Raw genomic sequence first — 18,723 nt, forward strand, 5'->3', positions numbered from 1 at the left:
TTAGGTATTTTTAAAAGAGGATTTGTCTTGATCCGCGTCTTGATTTGAGTTAAGACAGTTAAGACAGTTAAGTTAATTATTTTTCTTTTCGGCTAAAAATCTATTTTCTTTCTTTATAAGATTGGAATTAAGATCTATTAATTGTAATTTCTTTCCTTATTTGAGTCTTGGTCGTGGTCTGTATAAAAATCATGTTTAGATGTTGAAACATCAACCCTCTAATTTCAATAAAAAAAATTTCCTTTTTAGAGGTTTCTCTTCTTGTTTCCTCATAAATTTTTCTCTTCTCATCAACCCACAGGATAATTGCTTTCTTGTCCGACGTCAATGATCTAGGAAAAATAAACAAGGTATATAAGAGTTGTTCATTGATTTAAGCATCTTGAATCTCGAATTCAATATAGCTTCTTTATCCTCCTCCTTTTCTCTCCATTGAGAAGGAAGGTTGTTCGATGCCGATAGATAATCATTATGTGCTTGCCGAAACTCTGACAACAAATAAGAGAGCTAATATCATTAGCTATGAACTCAAGTAATGGTATCGAATTCAAGTTTTGTATTATTCTAGTGCTAGATAAGAATTAGATTCTTTGATTGATGCAGATTAAGTTCGATGTATATAGAAACACAGAAATCTTAATTACCATATATTGTAAAGAAGGACGAGACCGAGAGTGGTATTTTTATGAGGGCCATAGTCGTGCTGCACATGTGGCATTGAGGATACTGGCTAGATACGCTTCCTTAAATTTTAATATATGAAAAGGCCAAAGGAAGAGGTGTGAACGAGAGGTCGCGCGGCGGCGAAAGTGAGGCATCAGACATGGAACAAGAGGGCGGTGGCTACGACACGGTGAAGGAGGAGGGTGACGTTGGTCATGGAAGGGTACGAGTCAACCTAGAGAACTTAATGGGTCTCTAGATCACACAGAGAAGGAAAAAACACAAAAAAAAAAATTCAAGTGCCACAATTAATGAATCATATTTATACTATCTCAGAAAATATGCTACACAAATTAATAAACCATTTTTCCAACAAACAGATGAACTTGATGAAGGTTTCCAGCTTTATTAACTTCAACGTGCGATATATATATACTTGATCGATAGTGATTTGAGAATGATTAAAAACTAAAGAAAGGGAAAAAAGAGATGAAGAACAGAATTTGATCAAGGGAATTAAAATGATACCTGATCTGTTCCGATCTCTTCCCAATCGATCCATGATTGAAAATTTAGGGAGAGGTGCTTTCAGTGCACGTACGTACTTTGAAATTACAAGGATTTAATTGTATTTGTATGAGGAGGAGAAGAGTAGTCTTTCAAATGCAAATCTAGATCTAATCGAATTCATAGGAAAGGAAGAGAGAGATTTGGGGGGAATCGATGGTCGTGAGGAGATCAGATCGAGCAACGAATGGGTCAATTTTAATATGTAATTTTTCTTGTAATCCTAACTTTCGATGTGCAGTTCATTTTTCTTTATCCAATCATATCATTTTTCGCCTCCAATTCCAATCGTACAATATTGCTAAATGTTATTGATACGATGATGATGAAAGATATATCCCACCTTGTTATCATGATAGAGATCTAAGGAGGTCAAAATTAAGACGGTCAATGAGTGGATGACATCTATCGGTCGGGTGAAGTATGCCCCGATCGGGAATAAGGATCCCACCGGACCCACCCATCGTCGCCTTCGACGCAAGGAGCAAGCAAACAACCGACGTTCAAAGAAGACAATGTGCAGAAACAGAAGCCGAGCAGTCACCCCGCTCGGCCAGACAACAAAGATCGATGTGCAGGATTCAACTTCGGCCGAGCAGCTATTCCGCTTAGCCTTGCAACAAGCTTCAGCCGAGCGACGCCCCCGCTCGACCTAGCGTCAAACTTTGACAATGACAAAGTAAACTTTCGGTCGAGCAGGCATACACTGAGAAATAGCGAATTCTTGGTCGGTCGGACGGACGCCAGGGTGGCAGAATTATGACTGAGCGATCAACCCGCTCGACCTAGCAGTACACTTCTGATGATATCCAGTGATATCCTTTTGGGAGTTGGTGTCGCTGACACCGAACATGGACTGTCAGAAGATCGTACGACGGAAGTTTCTACTATCACTTTAAATATATACTCGGCTTGTTAAGGTACTGACAAATATTTTTAGCGAAAGCTTTGAGAAGCGTGCATACGCACTACCGGAGCTCTATATAAAAGGGGTTCAGGCTTCGGTGGAGGCATACAATATTCACTGTTTGTACTATAGTCTTTTTGTTACTTCACTTTCCACTTCATTATCGATGATTGACTTGAGCGTTGGACAGCTAACATCAAGGACCTCTTCCCTGATTTGATACTCACGTAATCTATATTATAAATTTACACGGAGTCCATAAAAAATTAATATGAGCGTCACATCTCTACTTCCAGTCAAAGTAATTTCACAGTCTCTTGGTCTTTCGTACATCATCGAGTATAAATATTAGTCTATTACTAATATTTTAGTATTTATTTGTTGGTATTCATGTAGATATAAATGCTGATATATTTACTTATAAAAACTTGACATATTAATAATAGCAAACCGACTCATTTAATTGCATATTCGTCCTTTCATTAGTCATTTTATCCTAATACCATAATGATCTGAATTCAGGTTTATAAAAATTGAAAATGTTTTCTTTGCTAGGTAAAATTTATTTTGATAATTATACATTTTTTTATCCTTAAATAAATCATCGATTATTATTGAAAAAAACTATTATATCATAAAGTTTTATTAAATTTGCAACTTTTTAATTAGCTCATTCAATTATTGATTTAATTAAAAAAATAGCATATTTCAGATTATTTTAATATTGCAGTTATATCTAAAATACCAAAAATCTTGTTAATAAAGAAAAAAAATAAGAATAAATCATTAATTTTTATCTTAATTTAATTAATTGATTAATTTTGAATATAATTTTATGTTTTTTCATTTCTACTCGGATGAGTAAAAATTGGTTAAACTAAATTAACTAATTAAATCAATGGAAGTTAAAAATTTAATTCGGTTAATTTGAAATTTTAATATCTTTTCTTAAATATATCGATTCAATCGATTTGATTTCGATTTTGAAAATAGAAATTCATTATGAATTGAACTAAATTAAATCAAAATTAAATCGAATCAAGCTGAAGTGATATGATGAGTTAAACTGAACCAAACTGAAACCAAATCAAATCGAAATCATATCAAATAGAAAATTTTGATTATTTCAATCGAAAATCGAATTAATCAATATTTTATGAGATCGATCGATTTGACATTTTTTAAAATTCAGTCGGTTCAAAAAAAAAATCAATCGTTTCAATTTTCGATTTAATCAATTTGGTCGGTTCAGTTTAAACAGATTGCTATCCTATTCAGACCATAGTCGGATTGAAGAACAACTTTCCCTTCTCCTCCAATTTCCTTCTGAATAAACAAGATAGCATATTTCAAACATAAACAAAAAAAAATTATTTTTGTTTACAAAGAAAATTTTCATATCTTTTTTTATTTCTAACTTTCTCTTCAGTTTCCTCTTCCCAATTTTTTTCCTAATAAACAGAACACAAGAAAAAACAAAACAAACCTAATGTCATGAAACAAATCTGCAACTATATGTATATACCGTTTAAGGAATCTCTCAAGGCTTCCAAATATCATTTCAAAAACAAGTTCTTGATCAAATGACGAGGAGCAAAGAATGAACTAAAATTTTGCACACGAGAAAGGACTTGAAAAAGAGGACTTCTGGTTCGTATCAGTGAAGAGACCATAACCATTGGAAGTCTCTCTGCAGCAATCTCAACTTCTATTCCAGTGAAAACTCATTTAGCCATAGCAGCACCTCATTCCTCTTCCATCCCAGAAAATAGAATAAAAAGATCATACTCATTAGGAGCTTTAAATAGGAAATTGAGTATAGAAAGAGAAACCATACCATAACAAAGCTGTATGTGCTATCAGGATCATTATAACGTGCAAGCAAACACCCGCTTCGAGCATTCAGACCATCTTTAAGTAACGCAGACCGTAGTTCTTTCTCTTTAGCAAGCACAATCTCCTCAGTTGGTTTTCCGCTAAACTTTGTCACTGCAGCAATCCCACCTTCCACCTTTTTCAAGATAACAGCTTCAGCAGTAGGAAATGGTAACCTGAACAAATGAAGTTTCCTATAAGCTAAGAAGTTTATTCAAGTCACATCAAGCTACGAAGGCAACGGATGAACCAACAGAAATATTGATCTTATGAGAACATTCACACTTCTTAATATTCAAAAACTAAAATCTTCTTCTACTCCACTCTGATAACAACTTATCGGTGGACAACATATAGAAACTAATTATAAATGGTGATGTGCTGAAGTGGCATTACCAAACTTACCTGTCCAAATCTTTGTCCATCGGCAAAACAATCTGAATTGAAACTTTTGATAATTTGTCATCAATAGCCTGAGTAAACACAGGGGTGGTCATAGGGATCTTTTCAGCTGACGAATTCTTGACAAAGATATACCTACGGATCACATATTAAGGATACATAGAATTAGCAAAAAATCAACAAACTGTTAATTCTAGCTGAATTAAAGGTTTCACACTAACCCAGCTACATCATTAAAGCCAGATGAGCCAGATAGCTTGTCTCCTTTAGTTTTGACCACCACAAAGGGTTCATACTTCCTTATCTGTCAGAAAAGATAAAGATTAGCACATTGATGCTAAAGCAGAATAAAGACTGAATGAATTGTACCAACAACAATAGAACAGTACCTCATAATTTGCAGTTCTCTTCAGAACCAAGTATTCAGGAGTGTCCAAGTCTGGAGTTTTGTAAATTCGCAGCTACAGAGAATGACAATCTTTGGTTGAGTGTTAGATAATTGTAATGCATCTACATTAACAATTTGGCATATCACAAATGGAGACTAATCAGACGAAAAAAATAATTCTATCAATAAATCTTTTAACCACTGGGCTTAACCAGACAGATAACCAAAATTTTCAGTGACAATTTTTTTTGGTTACTAAAGCAATTTTTTTTTTGTGGTGATTATAAATGAAGATATACCTGTTTCAGAAAGTCCACTAAACCTTCAAAAGAGAAATAGTCATTGTTTTCGATCGAGTCCCAAAGATCCTGGAATTAAAAAGACAAACACTTTCCAATCAACAGAAAGACCAAGAACTCAAAAGTCTTCAATATGGAAATTGATCGAGCAGAAAGAAGCTGACCACATGGCTGCGAAACTTTTGAGTTAGAGGGTTGACGCCCATGATGGATATTCCTGTAAAGACGAGTTCTGGTTTCCATGGAAGAAGAATAAACTTCATCGCCACAGTCCATCGTGTAGTGATTTCGTAGGGTCCCGTCTATGAGAATGATGGGAATTCAAATTAGAAATAAATTTAGAATCCAAAAGAAGAAGAAGAAAAATTAAAAATTTCGTGTTAGAATTACCTGCCTTACGAAGTGGAGATACAAATTAGGGCGGTAAAGGAGCTTGAGGAGGCGGATGTTGAACAGGTACCCGTCGATGGTGTCGTGCTTCGTGATGGGATCACGGAACACGACGCGGTCGTCGTACATGGTCCGGTCGATCCCTTGCTCGTCGAAGATGTGGGGGAGGTCGTCGTAGAGGAATTCCACCAGCGCCTTTGCGTCGGCGCCAGCGGTGGCCGGTTCCACCGAGCCGCTAGCCGCAGCGCATCTTCTCCCCGAGAGAGGTCGTCGAAAGAGGAAAGGAACAGATCTGGTGCATTTTCGTCCAGAGGCGGGTGGAAGCCGGAGGCCGGCGGGGACCTGAGTCACCTGACGGAGGAGAAGATCGGAGAAAGCTGCGCACATCATTTCTCTCCGAACTACTTTAGGGCATCCACAGAGAGCTTATTGAGAGCTGCTGCATTGTCACGTCCGGCCACATCAAAAGTTATAAATCACTATCAAAAAATCTCATATCAATCAAATGAATAAAATAGATCTCATATTTATAAATTTTTTTATATTAAAAAATTAAATTAAAATGTTAAACAATGACTAAAAGTTAATCGTTCAATGAACATACAGAAACAGCTCTGTAAAAATAGCCGTTGTTGAAATTAAATTATAGATTTTCATTTATTTTTAATTATTAAAAAAATTAATATATAAAAAAAGATAAAAAGTACGAAGAACCGGCTCTGTAACCACAGAGTCGCTTCTTCATGTAAATGAAAAAACTCCCTCCCATAAAGATTTCTCTCAGCTGCCACAAAGAAGCGGCTCTGAAAAAACGGCTTTGTAACCACAGAGTTATTTCTTCGTGTAAATGAAAAATCTCCCTCCCATTATAAGAGGGAGGTTTCTCCCAGCTACACGTCACAGTGGAACTGTGGATGCTCTTATCCAGCGAGGCAACGAGCAAATTCGTCTTTTGCCACCACTAAAACTACTTTATCGTCTTTTTGACGCAGTTTGCCAAATAGCTTCTTTTAAAAATTTTACAATTTTTTTATATATATAAAAGGCCCTTCGCATTTACTTTTACTTTCAGTGCATGCTCTAATTTATTTATTTCTTCGTTTAAATGGGCCAAAATACAGAACTAAAATATTTTTCATAGATAAAAATATAAAAGTATTTTTGGATAAATACAAATGATGACCATTGTTTCCATACGGTGCTATTACATAGTGATACGGAAATAACTCATCTATCATTTCAACGAGTCTGCTCCAAAATGCACAGCAGATAGAATAATTTACAAGAAATTCGTAGAATTTTTGAGTTCATGAATAGTTCTTACGGTAGATTCTTACACACCGGTGGTAAAGTCAACCAGTTGTCGAGTCAGCCATGAACATAATTATTTGGCTTCAAAGATAGGAGGAAAAAGAAAACCTCAGAGTCGAGACGCCACTGCACAAAATGCAGAATCTCGAATTAAACTTGGCAGCAACTACAATAACAGTTGATTTGGTGATTATTATGATTCCAGATGATACAACCACAAGCTCAATGGAGAAGGAATAGCTCATGCTGTCTTAGCTGGCCATGTCGCTTGGGCTGACATGATTATACCAACGATCACGCCAAATAAACCGAGCGCGCTTCCAAATATTTCAATCACCAGAATCTTTACGAAAAGCGTGGAGTTCTGAGCATCAGATAAAGCACAGCTGCTCCCAATAATTCCTACGCAGAGGCTGTGCAAAGATGGTGAATCTGTCAACAAGCTGTGATCCACTTGAACTTAAATTGTAAGACAGATGGATGTGGAAGAACATACCCGCACATGAGATTAGCGAAACCCACAATAATCCCAGAGGCAAATATAGCATATCCAGCTCGAAGAGATTCAGGATCATATATTTTTGATGTAGGAACACTTTCCAGTTTGGTTTGCAAAATGATGGCAACAATGACACCATATATAGCGACAGCTTCGCAGAAGATAACACTGAAGACAACATATAATCACTTTAGGCATCATAAATGCTAGGATTGGAAAATAACAATGATAAGTATTGTTTCCGAGAAGTTAACTAGCATACTCTAACTGGTGGCAAAAGGATTAGTATGTAAAGATATGCAGAAAAAGTCAAAATAGAGTACGCTAGCCAAAATTACACATAATCTTGCTTTTTATTTATAGGTGTCAAATCAAATTGTGTAAGTTCTTTTACATCAGTGCTAAGATAAAATTTAAGTGTTAAAAGTGTGAAAATATCAAAATAAAGGAAGATATAACAGAAATATTATTAGTGATTAAGCCTTTTATAGAGTTGAGTTATGAGATAGATTCATGTAGCCCCATTACCTAGTGGGGTAAGAGGAATGTCAGACAAGAAATCGGTGATTATTCATTTACAAACGCTTAAAAAACTGAAAAGCCATAGTTGCCAAATTTAAACTACTTATATGATCAATTGAACTTTTGTGTGTGGAAATCCTTAGGTATGTGTCTAGGTAGAGGATTGAATCTTATAGCCTGATTACTTGGATGAAACTTATGAGGGAGAGGATGGAGAAGATCATACAGCCGATGAGTCTTGTATGTAATTTTGTGATCCTTTCCCTTGTATCTTCCATCCAAGTAATCAAACCCCTGTGCAACTGAATCAGCATCGTCATTATTTAAGCATTCAATTTTCTTGCTTTGTTTTTCGTTTCAATTTAAGATATAAATGTTATAATAGCTGCATGTTGTAAATTCTGATATCTAAGTGCACTCATATTATTATGTTTGTGAATTGCTACTAGATTTCTAGCAAGCATCACTTGTATAATTATGGAACTCATAACTTGTAGATCTGTTGTCATGCTTATTAGTATCAATGTCTCATCTTGATTTTTATTCTCCCAGAAACATTCCTAGATTTTATTTAGCTCACGATTCACCCTCTCTTGTGATTGGATTCTACTTCCATTTGATATGAGCATAGAAACTTTTATTTTACATTTTTGCACATTCAAGGTCATGTGAATGAGATCATATGGTACAAAAGGATCAAAATTTTCCACCCCTGTGCTTCCCTCTTTAATGGCACTACCTTTTTTTTGGGGGAACAAGTCTTTTCTATGTATTTAAAACTTGGAATTTCATAAAATTAGAATTCAGATTCCTATGCCAAAAAAAGGGGCCCCAAAAGAAAAAGATAATTGATCATACCATAATAACTAAACACAATCATTTTATACAACTACTCCACTTCTAATAAAATCAATTCTATAGGTAGCATTGGTGCATGTTTTTGTCAAAAATCTCTAAGTTGGTTCCAGAAAGCATTGCAGTTTGTGGAGAAAATTTTTGGATTAGGTTTTAGGTGCCACTAGCTTACACAGAGTTCCAACTTGTGAGTTTGAATTTTAAGTGGCTTTCTATGAATGTGTAGAGTTTGAATCCACATAACGACATTGTTGGGATGGATGACATTAACCTTGTTGCTCCCACCTCGAACAAGGTTAGTCTCACATCTAATGTGATTTGGCATTATCTAGTGGTTAAAACCAAAAAGTTCCACCAATTTCTTAACGTTCTAATACATGATTATCGACATTCCTCTAAGAGGGCATATCCTAGCGATTAGACCAACAAAACCTAGCTATATATGAGCACCCATATCTTGCCAGGTCAGTTGCAATCTTCCTAGAAATCTTATTACAATTCCACATTTTTCCAGTTACTTACAGTTGCAATCTTCCTAGAAATCTGATTACAATTCCACATTTTTCCAGTTACAAAAACTACACTGCTTGGACTGTTTAGATGCCAAATCTACGAGCCCAAGTAAATGAACGACGTAATAAAATGAAGGTGAGCAAATATTGTGCCATAAATAATTGCAGTAAATAGATAAGAAATTCTTTCAAAGTCAAGAAGATCCCATTCAAACACAACTTTGACAGGAGGATTTGCCTATGGAAGGGCAAAATAAAAATAATCAATTATTATAAGAACATGTAAAAACAACAGCGAGTTGACCACAATACGTACGCAGATCTCCATTCAGTGAAAACGAGATCTTATTATGCTATCGAACCTCTAGGAGAATTAAAGAAAATGGAAACCTATATTTCCAACATATACATACAGTGATGAAAAACGTGTCTAAGGACCTTTTATTGCAAAATAGAAATAGTAAATATAGATCATAAACGAAGTAAGAACACAAAATTAACACGCACCTGATAAGATTTTTCGATGTAATTCTGGGGGCCTTGATCGCTGCGCCGATCAAGCTGCTCCCGGTAATATAAATCCCCCTGGAGGAATCAAGAGTCAACAAAAGAAAATTTATTAGATAGATCAAGTAAAAACTAAAAAAAAATGAAAAATTAACAGGAAAAATAAAAGGAATTCGTTCGTCGAACCAGGCAGCACCGAGGACGGAAACGCCGATGGAGATGGCGATGCCGATGGAGGCGAAGGTGTAGGGCGAGATATGCGTCAGTGCGCGGAACCACGAACTCGTCATCGTAGCAATCCCTTCCGAGAAGACTTCTTGAAGGGTGAGGTCGAGGTCGAGGTCGAGGGCGAGGGCGAGGGGGAGGGCGAGGGCGAGAAGAGGGGAAGGACGATTCGCCCTAAGGGAAACAAGGGGCGTTTTGCAAGTATTCCTGCCTAGAGATTGTCCAAATTGCCATAAAATTTATAATTATTTCAGGAAAACACCCTTTCAAGATTGCCATTGTTTACCAGGAAGTTTGGATCCTGAGCCACTTTTGAAATAAAAGGTAAAACTATTAGACGGTTTCATACTTTCTGGGGGCATTTGTCCTAGCGTGATGATAAATGGGAAGATCAGACATTTTACCTTCATTAAAAATTGACTCTAATATTTATATTATTGAAGTAATTATTAATACAAATAAACTATACTATGTCAACGGTGAGGCAACCAACCCTGATCCACGAAACATATAAAATATAATTTCAAAATTAACTAAAATCGATGAAAATAATATTAATTGATTTGTTCTAGACACCGCATGTGGGGATACCCTTGGAATTACGTTAGGGTCTAAAATGTAAAATTCCCGAAACGATAAATACAGTTTTCTTCTCGTACTTCCTTATCGCGCAGATTAAGACTTGGAGTTCGAGGTTTGGAATAATCTGCATCTTCTTCCTCTGCGGCTCTTTTACGATTAGGTTTGCGATTCGCTGTATCAAATCACTTTTCTCTCGGTCATGATCTTTGATCGTATCTTTATGGTATGTTTTCTCACTTGTTGACCAGCATTTCCCCCAAATTTTGTGGCTGCGACGAAGACGTAGATATCAAAACTCCCTGGAATCATACCTTGCGGAAGTTGATCTCTTCTTCTGGAGAGAAGGAGGCAAGATAAATGTTGATTTATTACGGTTTTCTTATCTGGATCTTAGTCTAAGATGCTAAAACCTTTGTTTTATATTTCTGATTTTTGCTTTGGATCTAGCTTGTGCCTAAAATGAAAAAGATTTCAGCTTTTTGTTTCCTTATAGTGCTGAATGGCTCCAGTAGGTAGAAATATTAAACTTGAAACAAGATTGGCTTTGGTGCTTGCAGAAGCGGAGAACATAATCATGGACCTCACCAAACTTGACTCCAAGCAATATTATGCTACGAGTAGCCTTGTTGTAGGCTATGCTCTCTGTTCTAGTTTGCTCGCTGTCATCAATAAGTTTGCCATTACAATGTTCAATTATCCTGGCCTGTTGACGGCATTGCAGTACTTGACCTCGGCTCTTGGTGTTTGGGTTCTTGGGAAGCTGGGTTTTCTCCACCATGATTCATTTAACTTCGAGACAGCCAAGAAGTTTTTACCTGCAGCAACTGTCTTTTACCTAGCCATTTTCACCAATACTAATCTCCTAAGGCATGCGAATGTCGATACTTTCATTGTGTTCCGGTCCCTAACTCCCCTCCTTGTTGCCATTGCTGATACCACCTTCAGAAAACAGCCGTGCCCTTCAAAGTTCACTTTCTTCTCTCTTGTGGTTATTCTCGCTGGTGCAGTTGGCTATGTCATGACTGATTCAGCATTCAATCTCACTGCATACTCTTGGGCCCTTGCTTATTTGGTAACTATCACAACTGAGATGGTTTACATCAAGCACATGGTCACAAACCTAGGATTGAATACATGGGGTTTTGTCTTCTACAACAATCTTCTGTCCTTAATGATGGCACCGATCTTTTGGATTATTACTGGAGAATACACAGATGTTTTTGCTGCATATGGATCACATTCAAAGAATTGGTTTGATTCTGTTGCTTTTGTGGCAGTAGCTTTATCTTGTGTTTTTGGATTGTTGATCAGTTTCTTTGGGTTTGCGGCAAGGAAAGCAATATCTGCCACTGCATTTACAGTTACAGGTGTTGTCAACAAGTTTCTTACTGTTGCAATCAATGTATTGATATGGGATAAGCATGCAAGCCCACTTGGTTTAGTTTGCTTGCTTTTAACACTTGTGGGGGGGATTCTGTATCAACAATCAGTTACTGGCAAAGGACCAATTCCGCATGGATCTGCACTTCCTAAGCAAGCAAGTGTACCAGTTAAGGTTGACTCTGGAGATGAAAACGAACAGTCAGGTCTCTCCGGCAAGAATTAAGCTGTATGATCTCTATGTAGTAGAGTTTCCTTCTTGTCTTGTAGGCAAACTTGTGCTACAATACTTACTTTTCCTATATGGTAAAACTTTTGATGATTCATTATATTAGAATTTTATGGTAAGATTTGATTTACAGTTTCATACTAATTGGTTTTCCTGTTGACTGTTTAGGTTAATTGTTTTTCATCTGTAATGTCATTCTACATCTTTGGAAGAACTTTTTCTAATTTTCAAAGAGCACTCTCTCTGAAATTATCATTCAGTGCTTGATATCTATTAAAATTTTTCTCTGTATTACATTTTGGCATGGGTCCATTGGTTGAGTTCTTGATTACCCAACAAAAGTTATCTGGACTGCATAATTAGGATTGACAACTTACATTTACTTGTAAGCTGTCACTAATCATTTATGACTTTTAAGCATAATATCCAACCAGATGTTAGATAACTTTGGAGATAAACTGGTTCATTAAATCTAGATTAAGTAAAATATGTACCATGGTTGCCTTAATAACTCCCTACTTATACTTGGATAAGAGTCGGTGGATTCAGATCATTGACTTGAATTGTTGAACCGTAAGTCTAATATTTATGAGTTTGAATACCATGCCTTATAAATGAAGTGTAATAATGTACACTCTCACCTAGCTTGAAAGGATCGAGATAAGCAGGAAAACTCTGAGTGGCAACAAGATAAGGCAACAAAGATGCAAGGATTCTGTGAATCACATTTAAGCTTAGAGAGGAATAAGCTCCATTCAGCATCATCAAGGTTGTTTAAGCTAGTGCTAAGTTAAGTAGACGACGGATATTTAGAAAATAAAACTTAAGTATGCTCATGTGCTCTCAGACCTGACCATTACCTTTATGAGTTCATGACTTTGGATCATATGTTTATGTGAACTCGGGCCTATTCCGAATTCATGATTGTGTCGACTCATTCCAGTGGTGCCAAGTTGTAAACTTAAACAGGCCTTCAGATCGATGCATGAATACCTGAAGATGAAATGATTGATTCACACACACATTCTTCTTTGCCTTCATCCTAAAGTTATCGAATCCTTTTTAGAAATTATGTCACACTTCAGCCAAGAAAGAAAAGGTGTGTGTTAAATTTTGTTATTATACTTCTCTACATAATATCTGAGCTTCTTGTTAAACTCATCTCAATTACTAAACTCATGTGTAGTTAATTTAGTCGATGTTGTTACTCAATATACAAAAATATTTTTTTAAAAAATATAATAAATTTTATATTATTCCAGTTTTATATTAAGGATGACATCACAATTTATTTATGGCATAATAAGCATTGCAATATATCCACATTCATTATAATTTTGATGTATTTTTGAGATGGAGCGCTGCATTTGCTCCATTCCATTATTATGTTATTTTAAATCAGAGACAATTAATCTTAATTTTGAAAATTTAATGGTTTCCTTTTTATGACATGTGACTTTAAGGACACATAACCCGTTGCCTCATTAAGCAATAAAAGCTAGAGAGGTGGTTAACATCATTTTACTGCAGAGAAGAAAAACAAGAATTAATTAAATTTATATAAATAAAAAATTGTTTCGGAATTTGGTCATCTTTCTCTCTAAATTATGGATATTATTGATTTCGTCCAAATTAAACAATAAACGCGTGCGCGGTGCGACCAAAGAAATCGTTCATAGGAAACAAGTGGCATTTGAAATTTTAATTGGAAATTATTTTTCCAAAATCTCTTTCTTCCCTCTTTAGGGAAAAAGGGCAAAATTAAGCGGCATTTGAAATTTTAATTGGAAATTATTTTTCCAAATCATTTTCTTCCCTCTTTAGAGAAAAAGGACAAAATGATAAACGCCGTTGCGGGGATCAAATCCGCGTCACTACTACCAGGATAGATGTTGAGTTAAGATATACTATTATAAATTAAATCCATTTTTTTCCTTCATAGTAGGGGCAAAATATAACGCCGTTGCCGGGGATCGAATCCGAGTCACCCGCATGATAGGTGGGAATACTCATCACTATACTACAACGACCATACTAACTCTATTCTATAAACATATCTAAATTAATTAAACTGTCTTCTCTCATAGCTAAAAAGGACAAAATAATTATCACGCCGTTGCCGGGGATCGAACCCGGGTCACCCGCGTGACAGGCGGGAATACTCACCACTATACTACAACGACAAGAGGTGCAGAATGTAAGCTATAAGATAATATATATTAAAATACTTTCTTCTCTCATATCTAAAAAGGGCAAAATAGCTATAACGCCGTTGCCGGGGATCGAACCCGGGTCACCCGCGTGACAGGCGGGAATACTCACCACTATACTACAACGACTATTGATGCTAGTGTAGGATATATTATTTTATAAATTAAATTCATTTTCGCCTTTGTTAGATTACGAGATTTTATATAAATAGATACCGCCATAATTTTTTTTTTTGAAAAATGCAATGTGACTGCAAAAAAAAAAAAAATAAATAAAAAAAGAAAAAAAAAATGACTAATTAAGTTGGGTAACGTCGAGCCTGGGGTGATCGGTCCGTCCTCACAAAAGTTTTACACCTATTGTCAGGGTAAATCGGAAAGCGCTCGCAGCGAATTGTCCAGGAACCCAGTATCCTTTAGTTGGATGTCCCATTTTAAGGAAATTTTTTTACAAATTTATCATAACTAGAGCTCGAATTACAGATGCCTAAGTGACAATCTTAATACCCTATCGCTATATCCTAACTCAGGGACATATTACTGCATTACCTAGATGTGGATGTCGGACTGTGGATGCTATTCAATTTGTAGATCATTAACAAATTTGCATACTATTCAATTAGCAAATCGAAATAATAACAACACAAAACCATACTAATGTAGCTAACCTTAATGGCTCCATTTGGTTCAACTTTAACTCTTTACATAAATAATAAATTCAGATATAAACCAAATATTAATTATCTAAATTACAGGCTAAACTAAATCAATAAACTGGATATTTTTATTTTAATCCATTTAGCTTGGTATAATTTATTAGCTTAAGTGAATACATCCAAACAAGTTTACTAAAGTTCCACTGCCTGTCATAATGGTAAATATGAAAAAAAAAAACCAAATGGGGAAAGAAAAAAAAACTCTTTTATTTATTTACTAAAGTTTTGCAAGTAGAAGTATATGTCTGATTCTGAAGCAAAAGCTTAGAAAGAATCCAATTCAATATTTGATAAATAACTTTTAGTTTAATGTTTGTTTCATGTACATTAATAGCATGTATATTTAGTATGTTTCTGACATTTTGAATCATCAAGAGAAACTTTGTATTTTTTTTTAGGAAAATAAAATTAATAATAATTTTGCTTGCAAAGATGTCCAACTTTCATTGACTAATTAAAATCTATCCAAAAGTAAAAAAAAAAAATGTGCCTGTAATATTAAATTTAGTATAAATAATATTGTTTTTTTTAAAAAAAAAAACTGCACCAGACCTATCTCACACTACATGAAACATTGACTTGGTCAAATATTTTGAAATTATTTTATAAAATAATAAATTTTAACTATTTTTGTTTAAAATGTTGAACCTTTTGTTGAAATTTCGCATTAAACATGCCATTAACCTGATTTGACTTAGCCAATAGATATTTACATGTGTTTACTCTTTCAATCTTTGACTCATGGCTACCTAAGCTTTAATTGCCACCTCATAAACACGTAGATTTTGCTTATAATTTGGCTTCGTTTACTATTAAGAAGGCTTATGATCCAAAAATATTGAAAAATAAAAAAAATAATAATTTCTCCAAAAAGACGAGGCAAATTCTAACATCTTGATCGCAATTTTAGAGTCGGCTTAGTAGTTATGCGGAAACAGTACAAAAGATGAAACGGAAGGATCAGCTCTAGGAAACAGGATGGATGGGGTGGGTCAAGTGTCGCAATTGGGTCGCTGGTGGATGAGCTTCGCACGCATAGTGACATAACTAATATCGACGCTTTATAAAAAATATTAATAACAATAATTATTATTTTTTATTATCAAAGTGATATTGATTAGCAACAACTCCTTAATTAATTTTGAATTAACTTAAAAAATATCTTTTTTAGCGATGATTAGACTTCCTCCAAGGCACGTGCTTGCTGCAATACGAAGAATGCGAAGTGGTCCATGGCCTCCGTCTATATAAACTCTAACCTCGCCTTCCCCATTTCCATGGCTTTTCCTTCGCTTCCTGTTGCTTGATTCCGTTTGACCTCGATCTCCTCCTGCGCTGCGGCGATGGCCGGGACTGAGGTCGCGGTGACCCGGCTGTCGTGGGATCTGGTGGTCCCGGCGGAGCCAACACCGGCCGGCCACCTCCGCCTCTCCTGGCTCGACCGATACCCCACCCAGCGCGCCCTCATCGAATCCCTCCACGTCTTCGACTGCGTTGGCGGCGGCCGGGACCCGGCGGCAGTGATCCGGGCAGCGCTGGCGGAGGCCCTAGTGTATTACTACCCGCTCGCCGGGAGGCTGGCGGAGACCGAGCAGGGCGAGCTGCAGCTCTCCTGCAACGAGGGCGGGGTGTGGTTTGTGGAGGCCGGCGCCGAGTGTGGCCTCCGAGAAGTGGATTACTTGGAGCACCCCATGATGATCCCTAAAGATGAGCTGCTGCCCCGCCCCTCTCCGGAGATCGATCCGGCGGAAGAGGATAGCTTGATTTTGATGGTCCAGGTTCGATCTCTTCTTCTAGTTTTGACGATTTCGTCTTTGGATCGAAGTAAGAGTTTTAGATTGAAGTAGTGGAAATTGGGGCAATCGTCCACCATCGTCGAATTCGTAGATCTAGGTTTTGATAGACGGGGAAATATTCGAAAAAGAAATTCAAAATTTGACTTCCTGCATTATTAAAAACGAGTTCATTGATGGATGCGAAATTTGGGGCATTGCAACATCAGTCTTCACCTAATATTGTTTTTTTTGTTCTGTAATAAAAAAAATTAAATGTAAGAAAAAGATACAAATTGAACCAAATAAATGGACCTTGAAATTTTCAAGAAAAAAGTTATTTTGTTATTTTGTTGCAGGTTAATTTGATTTTTATTTTACCCCAAATTCTAGGTGACAAAGTTCGCGTGTGGCGGATTCGTCGTCGGCTTCCGGTTCAGCCACGCGATCTCCGACGGCCCGGGAGCGGCCCAATTCATCAACGCCATCGCCGAGCTAGCGCGCGGGGTTCCGCAACCCGCCGTGGAGCCGGTGTGGTGCCGCGACGCGATCCCCAACCCACCCAAGTTCGTTTCCGGGCCGTGCGCGCTGCCCACCGACGTCCACCTCCAGTACCTGATCATGGACATCTCCCCGGAATTCATCGGCCAGCTCAAGGCCCAGTTCTTCGATCAGACCGGCGACCGCTGCTCCTCCTTCGACGTCATCGTCGCCAAGGTCTGGAAGTGCCGGACGCAGGTCATCCGCCTCGCCCCTGACGTCGACGTCCACCTCTGCTTCGCCATGGACACCCGCCGCTTGCTGCAGCAGGTCCTCCCTACCAACGGCGGCTACTACGGCAACTGCTACTACATCATGAAGGTTCAGGCGGCGGCAGGGATGATCGCCGCAGCTTCGATCGCTGAGATCGTGAAGCTGATCAAGGACGCCAAGCGGCGGCTGCCAGTGGAGTACGCGAAGTGGGCGAAGGGCGAGCTGAAGGAGGATCCGTACCAGCTGACCTCTGCCTACGAGTCGCTGCTCGTCTCCGACTGGACCAGGCTGGGTTTCGCCGAGATAGACTATGGCTGGGGACCACCGGCTCACGTCGTCCCCCTCACCAACGCGGACTACATCGCAACCTGCATCCTCGTCCGCCCCTCCGCTCCCAAGCAGGGCGCGCGCCTCATGACGCAGTGCGTCACCCGCCATCAGGTCGCCGCCTTCCGCCAATCCATGATGAGCTTCAGCTGATCTCTGTAAACCGCCCAACGGCGTCGCCTCTATCGAATTTCTTTTTTTTTTAACATTTATTATTTTTCCTGTTTTAATTTTAAAAAAATTATGTGATCTTTAATTAATCTGTGGATTTTTTTCATCAATTCGTTGTATATGATTTTTTATCTTCTTTTCGATAGTTGAAATTGTCTTTACACCGCTAAACTTTGGTCGTTTTACAGTTTACATCACTAAACCTGGTTTAACTCCAAAGATTAATCAGTTATCATCGAATATTCATCCACACTGATCTTATCGAAAATCATGAAGAAAGCTAGCTAGAGATATAACTTTTGGGTTAATCGTGTGTAGAGCTCTTTTCATTTTACAACACAAGAAACGTTAGTACCAAGCTAGGAAAAGGGTCCCCGGCGTTGGTCCTCCGACGCTCAAGTCAATCACCAAAAAACTAGAAGGAGGCGGAACAACAGTAAGCACATATGTGAATAGTGAATAACGTATATCTCCACCGGTGCATAGACTCCTTTTATATAGCGCCCCAGCGGGCGACATGTACACTTCTCAGGACGTAGACACGTTCTCCAAATTGTTCTATGAAAGGACATGTCAGAAAAGTAACTCTGACACCATACCTTAACGGGACACACAAATCTCTGATAAGACAGTAGAAGCTTCCGTCGTATGATCCGCATGT

The 18,723-nt window shown here is 37.5% G+C and overlaps 4 protein-coding genes and 2 non-coding genes across 7 annotated transcripts; 2 read left to right on the forward strand and 4 right to left on the reverse strand.

Annotated features, from left to right (window-relative positions):
- Positions 1-3,624: 3,624 nt before the first annotated feature.
- Positions 3,625-5,977, reverse strand: LOC121997758. Its single transcript, XM_042552374.1, has 8 exons — positions 5,492-5,977; positions 5,266-5,403; positions 5,102-5,170; positions 4,804-4,875; positions 4,636-4,718; positions 4,418-4,549; positions 3,975-4,188; positions 3,625-3,890 (listed from the first exon to the last, which is right to left on the reverse strand). The coding sequence occupies exons 1-8, from the start codon at positions 5,879-5,881 to the stop codon at positions 3,846-3,848; spliced, it is 1,143 nt and encodes a 380-aa protein (XP_042408308.1). The 5' UTR covers positions 5,882-5,977; the 3' UTR covers positions 3,625-3,845.
- Positions 5,978-6,607: 630 nt separating this feature from the next.
- LOC121997759 (V-type proton ATPase subunit c''2-like) lies at positions 6,608-10,133 on the reverse strand. Of its 2 annotated transcripts, XM_042552375.1 has the most exons (5): positions 9,884-10,127; positions 9,698-9,775; positions 7,299-7,469; positions 7,018-7,215; positions 6,608-6,928 (listed from the first exon to the last, which is right to left on the reverse strand). In XM_042552375.1, the coding sequence occupies exons 1-4, from the start codon at positions 9,985-9,987 to the stop codon at positions 7,044-7,046; spliced, it is 525 nt and encodes a 174-aa protein (XP_042408309.1). In that variant the 5' UTR covers positions 9,988-10,127; the 3' UTR covers positions 6,608-6,928; positions 7,018-7,043. The 2 variants fall into 2 exon arrangements, with proteins under 2 accessions (XP_042408309.1, XP_042408310.1); XM_042552376.1 differs by having other exon boundaries at positions 6,608-7,215; positions 9,884-10,133.
- A 445-nt stretch (positions 10,134-10,578) lies between these two features.
- Positions 10,579-12,243, forward strand: LOC121997760 (GDP-fucose transporter 1-like). Its single transcript, XM_042552377.1, has 3 exons — positions 10,579-10,664; positions 10,753-10,852; positions 11,062-12,243. Exon 3 carries the CDS (start codon positions 11,079-11,081, stop codon positions 12,108-12,110), a length of 1,032 nt encoding a protein of 343 aa, XP_042408311.1. The 5' UTR covers positions 10,579-10,664; positions 10,753-10,852; positions 11,062-11,078; the 3' UTR covers positions 12,111-12,243.
- Positions 12,244-14,224: 1,981 nt separating this feature from the next.
- On the reverse strand, positions 14,225-14,296 carry TRNAD-GUC. Its single transcript has one exon. It is a non-coding gene; the product is annotated as a tRNA-Asp (tRNA).
- Positions 14,297-14,380: 84 nt separating this feature from the next.
- Positions 14,381-14,452, reverse strand: TRNAD-GUC. Its single transcript has one exon. It is a non-coding gene; the product is annotated as a tRNA-Asp (tRNA).
- Positions 14,453-16,302: 1,850 nt separating this feature from the next.
- On the forward strand, positions 16,303-18,203 carry LOC121997761 (acyl transferase 7-like). Its single transcript, XM_042552378.1, has 2 exons — positions 16,303-16,817; positions 17,205-18,203. The coding sequence occupies exons 1-2, from the start codon at positions 16,383-16,385 to the stop codon at positions 18,042-18,044; spliced, it is 1,275 nt and encodes a 424-aa protein (XP_042408312.1). The 5' UTR covers positions 16,303-16,382; the 3' UTR covers positions 18,045-18,203.
- Positions 18,204-18,723: the final 520 nt, after the last annotated feature.

The sequence above is a fragment of the Zingiber officinale genome, chromosome 6A (genome assembly GCF_018446385.1).
Source record: "Zingiber officinale cultivar Zhangliang chromosome 6A, Zo_v1.1, whole genome shotgun sequence".
Lineage (NCBI taxonomy): Eukaryota > Viridiplantae > Streptophyta > Magnoliopsida > Zingiberales > Zingiberaceae > Zingiber > Zingiber officinale.